Genomic DNA, 13,253 nt, shown 5'->3' on the forward strand with positions numbered 1-13,253 from the left:
CGTTGACTCGCAGCAGGTTCGCCCATAACTTTATGAGTTACTTATGTTGAGTTTACACAACGAGGCCAGAGAGAAAAGTTTAGTGTCCAGAGTTCATCGTGTTAGCATGACGTCAGGCCGCAGGTGCAGCGCTCTCCGCTCACTTTACACCACTGGTGGCTCTTCCTTTGTCAAAGTCCTACACCGTCGCCGTTGCACATTGTTATGGCAGAAAATGTATTAAAATAACTTACAGGTGGCGAGGAGGTCGGTGTTGGTCCCGGACAGACGACCGAGGAGTGCTGCTTCATTCTCTCAGTCAAGTTGTCCCCCTCGTCAGAAGTCCGCTTGTGTCAAGCCGTGCAGGAAGTAGAGACAATACTATATCCGGTCAGCGTTTTCAAAATAAAGGGTGTTAATCGAGACTATTATTGTCCAAATAACTTAACGGGTAACTAAAATGACAACAGTTAGATTATACTGGAGTATATCGATGGATTTTCTAATGGATATGTAACTGATTACAGTTTGACATGAGTTGACTTCCAAAAACAATACACTTCCTTGTAGTTTCCATGAACTAAATCTGATTTCATCTGAGGTTATCTGATTATCTGATTTGACACAATTTGTGGAGAATGTTATTTCAGACAAAATGTTCCACCGATGAAGGGGATGCTGTTTAAAAATATATATATATATGTATATATCACATATTAAAGCATGTGTTTGAGCTGAGGAGGAAGTGTGAGAAGCGGAAGGTTATGTTTGCTTCTGTAATAAACTTTTCATCACCTGGAACATAGTCTTTCATAAAAGCAAAGGTTGTTTCCAAAACAAAAGGAAGGGAAGTCATCCACATGACAACCATCACTCATCTCAACAAGTTGTGGGCTTAATAAAAACCTCCAATGCATATTTTTCTTCATGTTGAATCAAGAATGTGTTATTGTTTTTAAGATCATGAGTAATCACAATCCCCATCAGATCAAAGAATAGATCACTCAAGTGCAAATGTTTCACCTTCACCTTTTCATCTTTCTGGACCAAACATTCATTAAACTACTAAATCCCATTCCTGGCATGACATGTGGCTTTGCTAACATGAATATAACTAAACTAAATTTCGATCACCGGCCTGAATGAATCTTGTCTGAAGAGGAAACGACTGAAAAGGAACGACAAAGCAGAAACTACAACAGCTGTTTGAGGCTGTCTTCTGTCGGAATAGGTAAGTAAACCGTCATTGTTAAGCCCGGAACATTTTCTCAAAGCATGCCAAGGTACTGTGATTAAAAATTGGTATATGCAATATTAGTAGTCCAGAAAACAGGTTCCTGTATTAGTCCTGTTGCTTTCTTCTCTGCCTCTTGAACTACAGGTAATCCCCAGTGCATCTTGCCGCTTGTTGCTCCTGAACATATGACCTTGACACTGAGCATTAGCTCTGTTATATTAATTCAGCATTGCAAAACAATGAGTGAGAGGATTGCCTTGGTAATTAATGCTGATATAACCTTTTCCCGACAGCGTGAAGTGGATTTAAAAAAAAAATATTAATCATCTTTGATTGCTTTTGTCATTCACAAAAAAATGGATTAATGACAAAACTTAAAAATTACCCTCTGATGGACCATGTGGTAGGAAACCAACCTTGATAGCTCAACTACGGCACATCAAGAAAAACATATTAACACAAAGATAATCCCTGCTACATTCTGTGTTGACATGAAGATTAAACTTAGTGCAGAAAGTCGTTAATGTGAGGGAGTAAACGTGAATACGTTCATGTATACCATTAAAGACTGCGTGTCTAACTTTGGTTTTTCAGGTGTCAACAGAAGATGAGTTATTCAACCTAAATATCCTACAGTGAAAGGAATTTTCCCTCCGGCAGTAACTTGTGATCTCACGAGTACTGTACAAACTGCTTCTGACGGGCCTGTCTGAACTCATACTGTAGGTGTTTTCAGGAAAAATGCCTGATAAAAAAAAAAGTAACCTGCCTCAATTCAAAGAAAATTTGTATCTGTTCTATATATATATATATATTCCTTTCCTTTCCATGATAGAGTTATATGTTGGTGTTGGTCTTTATATAATTTAAAGGTTGATTTGTAACTGTTTCCCTGTTTCTCACACCCATCTTGAAGTTGCAGTTACAGACTCGGGATGCTTTGATGGAGGCTTTAGAGGAATGAAACTACAACCCACCTGATACAATCATGAATTGAATCGAGTCACATCAACCACTTCTGGTATTTGTTCTAGTTGTTCTCACAGCATGTGCTGACACAATTTCCTCTACTTCAGCGTGTTGGAAATGTCAGTTTGTTTGTTTATTTATCCCCCCCCCCCCCCATGTGTGTGTGTGTGTGACTTATTTTGTTGTTATGTAATTTACTATCTGTTATATTTTAAGTACGAGACAGTTTTATAGTTAAAAAAGCCATCTCCATGGACCTTGACTTTTTTCAACCACAATCGTATTTTCTTCAATAAAAGAATGGATGCATACATTTTTTATTTTGGGAAGAAAGCATTTCTTCTCCTGACAATAGAGATAACTTAAAACTGGCATAAAGAAAATGAATTATTCTAGAAAATGCATTAATGTATTGACATTTTTTTTCACTACATATCATATAACTAGCGGAGGTGAAAAGTGGGGCGTGGAAGTACGTTTTTTTTACAAGCCGGATTAGGTTCCCCGTCCTGACCACGTGTGGAATGATCCCTTTCAAAGAAATCACAGATCTATTCAGAGGAGAGTAGATGGACACCATCCCACCTCGACACCATATAAGGCCTCACCTTTCATTACATTCCTGGGGAGCAAGGCCGATATTTGGAGGTTTTACAAAAGTGTGTGATGGAAAGAGTTACTAGGAGATAAGAAGAACTAACGTGTTACATAAGAGCTGTCCCATGGTCGAGTGGGTGTCTATGCTTGCATGTGTACACACATCATACATTCCTGTGTCTGACAGGCGTACACCTCTTAATCCAACACTGTTGCCAGGGGTATTTGCAGTGCTCTCAAGGTTTAATGACTGCGCACATTGTCTTTGTCCCATTGACTCTTTTGTTTCTGTGGACAGATCTGAAGCATGGATGACAGAAATGTGGGAAGTGTCTTGTATTGCATGTATCTTGGTGTGTGTGTGTGTGTGTGTGCGGGTGTGTGTGTGCATGTGTGTGTATGTGTGCTCACATCAGGTATTCATACAAAATACCAGGCAAGTTTGGAAACGTCCGGGTTCTGGTCTTAGCGGGTCTCCTGAAATGGAATTCCATGTAAAAAATTTATGTGACACCTTCAAAACAAATGACTACTCTCAACATTAATCGCCCTGTGGGACTACAAAGGTGTCGTAAAGTGACTGACTCTCTGCGGCTCATCTCGGGACAAAATCAGTCCGTGATTGTCCTTCACCGTACAACGGACAAGTAATTTCCGATAACTCTTGGGGAAAACAAGAGGATGTGTCACAGTTAGAACATAAAAACTCTAAGTGGGGGGGTTGTTCCAGTCAATAACTCCTTTTATGTATCGGTCTATACATCATAAGACATTTTGTCCTGTATCAGCAACGTGCAGAGCCAAAGCTTCAATATTTTTTATGCTCTTATATGTAGATTGTAAATCACACTCTTTGACACCTTTGATGTGGCCATACAGGTCAGGGGGGGAAATGAATCTTGTGGTGAGGATTTAAAGGATTGTTTGCTCAAGGAGGTGGAAGTGATTGATAGTTTTTCAATTAATGTTTAGTGATAGTGCCCCCAAGTGGAAAAAATATTTTATTACACCATGAATATCAGGACAATGGTAAACAGTGCAGGATATGTTGTCTGACTCAGAGCCACAGTACTCTCAAGTTGATCAAGATATTTATTTAACAAGGTAGCACTTGAGTTTTCATAATGAAACATTTCAACCTGAGAAATACACCTTTGAGGTATTAATTACATTCAAAACACAACTCGGTAGCATTAGAGGGATCATCTCATTATAGCAACTACATCCTGCAACTTCACTAATGTTGTTTACACAGTAACACAGGAAACTGCTACGTTGGTCCCAACAGTAGTGTGACTGCTTTCAGTATCTGTTTGATCTTCTGTAAAAGAAAAAGAGAGAAAAATGCTGGAAATCCCAACACACCTCAAAGCATGGTGCTGGTGAGCTTCAGAACAGAGTCCTCTTGAATGGTCGTCGTGCTACCACTCTGTTTTAAAGGGTATGGGACAGTAACACACTATCACTGGCAGGGCAGCCAAACATCAGCCCCTTCTGGTGTCAGTCAGTCAGGGTGTGGGCTCCCTCTGCAGGGCCGAAGTATGTGTTGCTGGTGATGCGTCTGCAGAGCTGCTCTGGCTGTGTGAGGACGAGTAATCGCTGGCCTGTCCAGGAGTTTGGACATCTGAGGAGTGTGGCGGGGCTTGTTGCCAGACTGTGCACTGGACAAGTCCTTCTCCACACTGAAAGAAAGGGACATGCCATCCGATTTAAACGATTACGATTAATTTAAAACTGTTGCAGTGCTATATACCATCTTTTCAAATCCCAGTAAAGTGATATGTTTGATTCAAAAGTTACAATTCCTCTATTTTGGAGAAAAAAGTTTAAACACTGATTTGAAACTGTGTTCATTCCCCCAGTTCAATTCAAAGTTCAGATCAAAGAATTTGATTCAATAATTCAATTCAGAAATTTAAGGACGACACAGTAGCCAGCGGTTAGCACTGGCACCGAACAGCAAAAGGGTTCAAACCTTGGTTTTTCTTTCCCTATGGAGTTTTCCTCTCATCTGCATTCCGAGCTCATAGCTGCGATGGGCTCCAACCCCCTCCTCAGAGGATAAGTGGTACAGCTAACGTATGGATGGAATTCAGTAATTTACTGAAATGTTTTGGATTAAGAGCCATAACTCAAACAACATATGCTATAAAGGAGTTATAACAGCCAAAACAGAAAATTAATCTGATGAATGATGAACTGATATACATTTAAACACAAGCTTTGATGGTGGTATACCTTGAATCCATGAGTCCTTCATGCAGGGCACTTGAAGGTGGCGGGCAGGGTGTGTGTGCAGTCAGAGCTAATAGGGCCACATTTGTCCTGGTCAACTGCTGGACCCTATGGAGTGTCTGCTCTGTGTCCCCTGTCCCGTGGGAGCAACTTACTCTGCCAGAATCAGGTAAATGTTCTGAATTGGCCTGGCCGAGTCGAAGACGACGTGCACGAAAACCTTTGGGTATACGATTACCAGGAGCTGCTGTGGCACAGACAGGGGGAGAGGGGGACAGCGTGGTGTCTGAGGACAGAGACAGTTGCGCCACGTCGGGGGATAATGCCTCTCTGTGATACGGGTCTGAAAACAAAATCATTACAAAAGTTTCAGGAGCTGCCACGAATGCCTGACAATTATCAGATATTTATATTCTCTCACGTTCCCAGACCTTTTATAGGCAAACAGCCAGCACATTCAATCAGTGAGCGTTCACCTGGGGAAAGAGACTGAAACGAGGAATCTGTCAAGGCAGTTTCTAGGCTGTCGCCATGCTTCTCCTCTCGATGTTCCTCTTCACTGCTGTCATTCCTCACATTAACAAAACCGTCTCCTTCATAGTCATTTTCCTCCATTTCCTCATCCCTGTGCTGAATAGCCAGGACCTGTGGTAATCGTTCCGTCTCTATGGCCTGCAGACGCCTGAAAAATGTAGCAGGTGGAATATTTGAAGTATAAATGATCTGTCATGGCAAGACAGAGGTTAATTTAACGTTTATATAATTCAATGTATAATTTAGTGTTAAAGAGAGTGAGGGAATTAGAGAGAGCTGCGTGAGTAGTTAGTACCTGCTGTGCTGCGCCCTCCATGCTCTAAGCTCAGCAAATACATCACATCGTTTTCCAACATCAGGCTCCTCAAGGTCGTACGTGTGCTCTGGTATGTGGATGGGCAGGTCACGGGGGATGAGAGTAGACCCGGTGGGTGCCGTCTACGAGGCAGAAGAGAGGGAGGCGGAACGAGCATGAGAGTGGCAGAGGAAGCTCGGAAAAAATAACAGAAAAATAAAGACCTAAGAGTTGAGTACATCTATTACGAATATACACTTGGGTAAAGCAAAGAAGCAGACAGAGTGACAGCAGCGGTGTGTCTTTATGCCAGTGTGACAGATCACATGCTGTTGGCAGTGAGGGCTCCATCTGTCAAGTCCCTCTGACTCTGCTGTACACATCTCCATCCCCCCGTGTCCTCCCACCACTGTGCCGGTCCTCTCAGGTCTCTGTCCTCATAATTGATTAACAGACATCTGCTTTTTTTTTTAGGAACAAATAGTTTTTTCTCACTGAGTTGAAGGAATTCTGTTGTTCCAACACACGCCACCTACCTTCAACTTCTCACGCCTTGCTCGAATAGCCTGGACTGGGTTTCCACAGAACAGAATCTTACCAGCTCCTTCAAGAGTCAACAGATGTGAGGCACATTCAGTAAATCAAAGTCTTTTATGACAAATAGTTCCTCTTGGCAGCGCTGCGGAGTAAAGACTGATGCTGTTAGTGCAGGGTGATGCTAATTTAGAAGAAAAAGAAACTGGCACTAAACTAAAACTAAGTAAAATGTAAAGATGAAAATGGCTCTCATGGGTCAGTACTTCTGTCACAACATTTATCCTTACTCAAGTCCATAATGCTGATGAAGTAAAAGATACTGTGGCTGGATCACACAGAAGTAGCATCACTGTGAATAATAGTCAATGGTGTGCCTAACCGTGTGTCAGGAAGCTGGTTTCAGCGTCCACTGCTGCTAGATCCGAGTCTGCAGAGCCAGGTCTGGATCCAGGAGGGGAGAGTACTCCAGACCTGGTTGCCGACATGGGTCTGGAGCCAGTCTGGGGTCTTGAGCCCACTGAAGAGAGCGGCCGGACACAGGAGCGGCTGGTATCGGGGCGCCGGGCTGAGCTGGGTCTGCTGTAAGGACACGCACTGTCTGCCGTCTCCTCTACAAAGACAAATGGGAGTGGCCTATTTAAAAACATCGCTGTAATTAACCTGTCTGCCTCAAAACAACATATATATACACACACCGTCCTCAGCAGCACTCTGTGAGGGGTTGCCGTTCTTGATGGCGTATCGGAGAATGGCCCAGTCTTCTCCCATGGCGCTGCTGCGGCTCAGCTCGTCCTCCTCCACCCGTGTATCGTCTAGGTAATGCAGCTGAGGGACCAACTCCCTCACTGCTGCCCGATATCTATAGTCTCCAGTCTGGGTTGAAGAGAGGAAGGAAAGAGAGGTTGAAATGTTGGACAGATAGGGACAAAAGGGGAGAAGAGGCAGTTTTATGCGGGCCTTAATCATTTCAGCTTAATGGTGTGTAGTTTTTGTCCACTAAAAGCCATGAGTGCATTATGTGAAAGTGGTTTTTAGGATACTGTATGAAAAACATCACTAATGCACATATCTCCCTTGTGGCCAAGCAGTGGGTTCACTTTATGTGCTATTGAACACGATATTAAAGACTAACGTACCCAACAGACTACTCTGTCCTTGACATCGACTGATCCACTTAATGATGCGCTTCGTACTCCATTTGCACGTCTGATCTAAATTATATTAAATTTAGTACTGTGTGATTTAAAGGAGATCTTGGTTTATTCAGTCAAACAAACCTGTGGTTGGCTATGAGTCCAAACACAGAACATGGTGACAATAACAACATAACAAGCATCACAAGATAAAAATGCATGAGATAATATTTACGTATTACAGTAGCTGGCCTTCATGATCTTTTCGGACTTGTTTTTGACCATTGTGACGCTTTAAGTCACCCGTGAAACCTAACTTATTAACAAAGAGGGAAGCTACATGAAGCTATGTGTGTTAACATGTGTGTTGTATCAGAAAAAAAGACAGAGAGAGAGAGTCCAGTGAATCACTGAGCTACTGAGCAATCAAATTAGAGTCAAATTGGCACTCCTGCCCTTCACCAAACCTCACAAATGTGGTGTGAATGAAAAAGAGAGAGAGAGTGAGAGAGGCTGGCAAGGAGGAATCGAAAGAGAAAAGAGGAGGAGAATGACGGCTGAGTAAGAGGAAGTGAGCGGATATGTGTGTGTCTTGTGTGAGCGATGGATGGAGAGAGAGCAAGAGGAGTGGCAAGAGAGCAAACCCAAGTCCCCCTCAGTCACTACAAAGCAGAGGCCTAATGCATATTCAGCTCAGCATCCCTCCTCATTGCCCTAGTTTCCTAATTAATGCTCCGGTGGTGGGTGTAAATAAACACATTCACAGTGGCCCAAAAAAAAAAGCACACTGTGTCTCAAATCCATGGAAAGTGGAAATGCAGCTTCTACCCTGAATGTCCCAGAATTGGTCCACGGTGAGCTGCTTCACGTACTGGACATTTCACGTTTTCAAAGAGATCCAATATGTACTATAGCTGAAAATGTGTCTGTGTAATGATGTACTCACAGCAGACGTGTGTCAGATATCTCCCAGCGTCCCGTCTGGTGTGTTAAGGACTCAGGTACAGAGTGGTGAGATCACTCAGATACTCTCATGTCTCAGCACACGCTGATTACATTTTGGCAATTATCTGACATAGCCATGGAGGCTAACGACGTGCTAGCACAGGACACACATCTGACTGAAGGATACCTACATCAGAACCACGGATTTGTATTTCCAAGTTGGCTTTTACAACATCAACTGAATATAACACTTCCTTTTCAGGAACGCTGCCCAGCTCGTTTTTTTTTTTTTTGTTTTTTTTAACTCCTGACCATTCTCTGTTTTGTTCTTCTTGTCTTTTGCCAGATTGCTGTGACTCTGAATCTTGCACAACTTAATTCTTTAAAGTGGCGTGAAACTGGGATTTTAAGTGTAATCTCTTCCTACCGTAACTGTTAACTGGATAAAGTAAGCATGCATAAAATACATAAAACCCACACACGACATGTATATCATCATCAGTTTTTCTTGCATTACTATCCTTTCATTATCACCCTTGCACAATTGCTGGTCATGAACTGTTAGTCCTAGGAACAGTACATACAGATTCATGATTTTTGTAGCAAACACAGCTTGTTGGTAAAATATCTGTGTTTGCTGAATCATATAACACAAACAAAAAGCCTGACAGGGGGAGACTGATGGGACTTAAACCATATCTGTCTTACCTTAGTCTAAATCTCTCTTCGTGGGTGATAATGAATGTATATTTTTTGGTTTTATTGTACAAACAATATTAGCAGATCCTACCTGAGTGGCAGTGGGTGTTGGGCGCACGCACACAGGATTTCCCTCCAGGGTTAGTGTCTGGAGTTGGCCACATAACGCCAGATACTGGACCTGGACCAGGTTATCCACGTCATTCCCTTCAAGATCTAACAGCTGCAGGTTCTCCAGCATGCCAACCTGACTCAAGTCTGACACACTGTTATAGGCCACATACAGCTCCTGAAATAACAGGGGAGTGAGGAACAGACAGTGTTGATTGGCAGAGACCAAGAGATGGAGGGGGAAGAAAATATGTGATCAGACAAACGGACAGAAAATGTATTATACACAGACAAAGACCTGTGTCGTTAAGAAATGAACATGTTGGACACAGGCAGCTTTTTGTCAGAGAACCAAACAGATATGGTGTCTTCCCATTTCACAGATGCAATGCCTCTGATGATTACATTGGAATTTGTATAGATATGTGGTAATGTTACTGTAATTTGATACCAGTGCAACACGCCAAATGGAAAACATGTTCGGGTTAAAAAATAGATTTAAAAACCAATATAAAAACTTTGCCTAATAATGCCTTGGTTTTGTTTTTATTTTAATCGATACAAATGTTTTAAACCTTTTAAAATTAGCCAAATCACAGTTTCTCTTCCTTCTAACAGTTTGCCGAGTTGTTGAATTGTCTCTCCACACACACTCACACACTGTGCCCTCTAAAGTCTACCTTGAGAGAAGAGTAGTTAGAAATGCCATCGAGGTCTTGAAGGCAGCAGCGAGACATCCACAGCACCTGCAGTTGGGAGAGGGAGGTTCCCAGGTCTCTAAGGACATACAACAGAGCAATGTTGATTCAGAGGAAAGGAAGGGAGTTACACAACACTGTGAATCATTAAAAAGGGCTGTCCAGCCTCTTGGCAACTAAAGCCAGAAGCTCCTCTCTCTCAACCAATATGCAACCCTCTCTTCTGCCTCTCACTTGTCCCCGCAGCACACCACTGCTCTGACCCTTCCACCAGAGTCTCATTCAGAATATCTACAACCCTGTTACACCCTCTCCACTACAGCTTTCACAGCCCAGAGCAGGAAATGCTATCAGAGGCAGGCTCTTCTCTGCTATAAACTGAGGGTGGAGCGGCCAGCACCCTATCTCTCTGTTGTACTCTCTTACCCCTCTTTTGGGTAACAATTCTCCACCTGTCCTGTTGCAAGGATAATACGTGTCTTTGTGTGTCCCATCCTGGAAGTATATTGCTTTAGATGACACTGCCTGCAATCAAGCTGGCGAGACAATCCAGAAGAAAATGCATATTTCTTCTCTCCAGGATAACGCTGAAAGCTGATATGCCTAAAAACCCCTCTGTGTCCTATTGTGAGACGGATTGGTTGAACCTGTTCTCCATGTGGATCTATCTCTTAGATTGTACTAAACACAACATCTGTTGCCGTTTGGTTTACAAGCTTCAACATGCATCTGGAAAACCTTGGCTGAAGCGATGCAGTGCGCTACACCTGCACTGCAATCACACTGTACCTTTTCTGACCCGACTTTCTGCTTCAAAGCTCCGTCTCATTATGGCATCCGAGGCCTTGTAGTGTCTTGTAGCACACATGTGACCGGTGTAAAGCATGACAGTAATCCCTTGGGTCGATCCCTGCTCGTGGTCAAATTACACTTCTGTTTGAGGAAAGACTTGGACATGCTGGCTTTGTTGCTGGCTTTGTTTCTAAATATAAGCTAGATATATGAAGTTGGTCATACTGTGACAACAAACATAGATTAGTACTACAAATCCAGCTTTGTTAAACACCACATTTCACTTTTGGTTTCAGGATTCGCGACTCCTTGAGAGTCTGTAAAATTCCATCAGGTTATATTGAAATAGTATGAGTCTGTTTTTGTGCCCTTAGGAACAGGTTGCCTTTCAAGACTTGATACTTGAAAGAACTTTACACGTACCTTACTGACATGATCACGCTGTTATTCATTTTCAGCTGCAGCAGCCTGGGCAAGAGGGCACCTGGAAGATTGTCAGAAGAACAAAACATCTCTTTCTGTTTAGTTCACAGCGGGGCGTTATTTAATTTTAGTTTCGAACCAGCTCAGTGGTTCATTTACGAAATGCACTTCATCATGTGCTCAACCGAATTAGCTTAAAGAATTAGCATCTAAAATGGCAGGCTAAGCATGACTTACACGTGTATGGCCAATATTGTGTCATGCCTGCGCTCCTTGTGTAATCTAGAATTTTCTGAGGACAAAGACGAGCAAAATGAAGATGTTCTTCCGTCATGATTAATTCATTCTTGCACACCTGACAGGAAATCTAGCATGGACACATGGTGTACATTATAGCAATGTCTATATTTGTCTCTTATCTAGTTGAATCATTTAAACATTTTTGTACACTGAACTTTTAAATATTGGTTATCTATAGAGTTAGGGTCAGGTTTGCATAAGTGACAGATATAAACAATGAAACCAATGAGAAACAATGGGCCGTAATAAGTATGCGAACTTTGTACTTGTGCAATAATGTTTGAATTAGTTGCCTTTATAAATGCCTTCATGTACACCTTACCAAAGTTGCCCAGCGTATTTTCTTGTGTGTCCACGCAGATCTCCAGCGAGGTCACGTGAGAGAGTTCCCAAGTTCCACATAGCGATTTCTGTGGGAAATGTAAATGATCGGCACAACAGCTGACCTCTGACTGACATATTGAACTGGATGTTATCCTTACTTGACTTGGATTCATTAGTCAGTATGAAGTCACACCCACACACACACACACACACACTAACACAATAACACAGGAATGGTGCATGCATTTAGTGCAAGCTAACCAGCTTCTCTGGAGAGAGGTAGCGCTCCACTGCTGTCTCAAAGTCCTCACAGGGTTTTGTGGCAGGAGTTGGGTTGATATGTCCTGATCCACTCAGCTCAGTCACCAGGACCCGGGCTGTACCGGGCCGGACCTTCTGGGCCACGGGCCCACGACAACAACTCATCTCTCACGGCGACCGGAAGTTAACAATATGATCACATCTGTCCCATTTAACTAGCTTGAAATTAGCTAACAAAATAGCACCAAAGCGTGAGTTAATCACCCTGAACAAATAATAACGAAATGTGCTTCTAATTGAATATTATAAAGTCGTTTTTACTCCGAATACATGTACCTGTAGCAGGAAGCCACGGTCCAGAGAGACAGTCTACGCATTTTAAGACCATGGAATCACTTTGCCTACGAGCAAAAGTTTGCTTGACAACCGCAGACGACTTCCTGGATACGGCACTGGGAGAGACCCGTGGCTCCCTGGGAAATGTAGTGCACGTCAAACAGGTAACATTGACTGAAAAAACGCTCTCAGTACCAAAAGCTACAGCTAATGGTTCTCACATATCGCCAGTGTTATTAAAGATGAATTCGTAAACGACCATCCTTATCCCGCCTACAGTGGTCAGTGGTGCTGCCTTCAAGTGCCCGTTTTAAACTCTACAGTTTTGTAGTTTTTTTTAAATTCATGTGGTCACCATGATGATCAACTCAGCAAATGAAAAAAAAAGTGTGTCACAATATCTATTTTCCCAGCGACTGTTTTATCTACATTACACATTCAGAGCCCCTTTATGCAGTGTCCAGGTGGAAAGGAGAAAGACGAGCAATAAAGGCATAACTATGTGTTATTTTAATGAAACCTGACGAAGAACAGATTATAGAAGGGGGATAATTATCTATAATACATCACTAAGGAATGACTATTTAACTGCTTGCAAAGAGCTTGCTATCGTGGTGGCTATCATGACCGTGGTAATACATACTGTACAAAAGAATTTAATGAGGAGATTCTGCTATTTCATACTGCATATTGTGTGCTATTTGTGGGAATTATGATTTTTATTCATCTCAAAAACAAAAAACAAAAATAGGATAAAAATACAAAGACAAACCACATTTAGGTTTCTTCCTTTCTGTATTGGTCAAATATTATTTTCTTGTATCTATTTTTGAACTGTATAATATTAT

The 13,253-nt window shown here is 42.2% G+C and overlaps 2 protein-coding genes across 7 annotated transcripts in view; both read right to left on the bottom strand.

Moving 5' to 3' along the window:
* Nucleotides 1-352, bottom strand: part of rassf7a (Ras association domain family member 7a) — a 32,859-nt gene extending 32,507 nt beyond the window's left edge. The window contains exon 1 of one of the 2 annotated variants that reach the window (XM_035642834.2): nt 234-352. The gene's annotated coding sequence lies outside the window, so the exon portion shown is untranslated. The remainder of the gene's footprint in view (nt 1-233) is intronic. The other variant, XM_035642833.2, reaches the window with a different exon arrangement.
* A 3,418-nt stretch (nt 353-3,770) lies between these two features.
* lrrc56 (leucine rich repeat containing 56) lies at nt 3,771-12,702 on the bottom strand. 5 transcript variants are annotated; one of them, XM_047333497.1, is made up of 14 exons: nt 12,406-12,702; nt 12,070-12,236; nt 11,807-11,894; nt 11,185-11,245; nt 9,952-10,048; nt 9,252-9,449; nt 7,079-7,256; nt 6,763-6,993; nt 6,383-6,450; nt 5,847-5,989; nt 5,449-5,699; nt 5,021-5,360; nt 4,758-4,856; nt 4,324-4,464 (listed from the first exon to the last, which is right to left on the bottom strand). In XM_047333497.1, exons 1-13 carry the CDS (start codon nt 12,455-12,457, stop codon nt 4,790-4,792), a joined length of 1,941 nt encoding a protein of 646 aa, XP_047189453.1. In that variant the 5' UTR covers nt 12,458-12,702; the 3' UTR covers nt 4,324-4,464; nt 4,758-4,789. The 5 variants fall into 5 exon arrangements, with proteins under 5 accessions (XP_047189450.1, XP_047189452.1, XP_047189451.1 ...); XM_047333494.1 differs by lacking the exon at nt 4,758-4,856 and having other exon boundaries at nt 3,771-4,464; nt 12,406-12,696; XM_047333496.1 differs by lacking the exon at nt 4,758-4,856 and having other exon boundaries at nt 3,771-4,464; nt 12,070-12,299; nt 12,406-12,693.
* Nucleotides 12,703-13,253: the final 551 nt, after the last annotated feature.

The sequence above is a fragment of the Scophthalmus maximus genome, chromosome 7, assembly GCF_022379125.1.
Source record: "Scophthalmus maximus strain ysfricsl-2021 chromosome 7, ASM2237912v1, whole genome shotgun sequence".
In the NCBI taxonomy this organism is placed as follows: Eukaryota; Metazoa; Chordata; class Actinopteri; order Pleuronectiformes; family Scophthalmidae; genus Scophthalmus; species Scophthalmus maximus.

Coding starts and splice junctions, on each gene's coding strand:
- lrrc56 (XM_047333494.1), bottom strand. CDS start 12,457: ATGGTCTTAAAATGCGTAGACTGTCTCTCTGGACCGTGGCTTCCTGCT. Junction 10,049..11,184: donor AGCGTGATCATGTCAGTAAG/GTACGTGTAAAG, acceptor GTATGTCCTTAG/AGACCTGGGAACCTCCCTCT. Junction 7,257..9,251: donor CAACACCCACTGCCACTCAG/GTAGGATCTGCT, acceptor TCTTCAACCCAG/ACTGGAGACTATAGATATCG.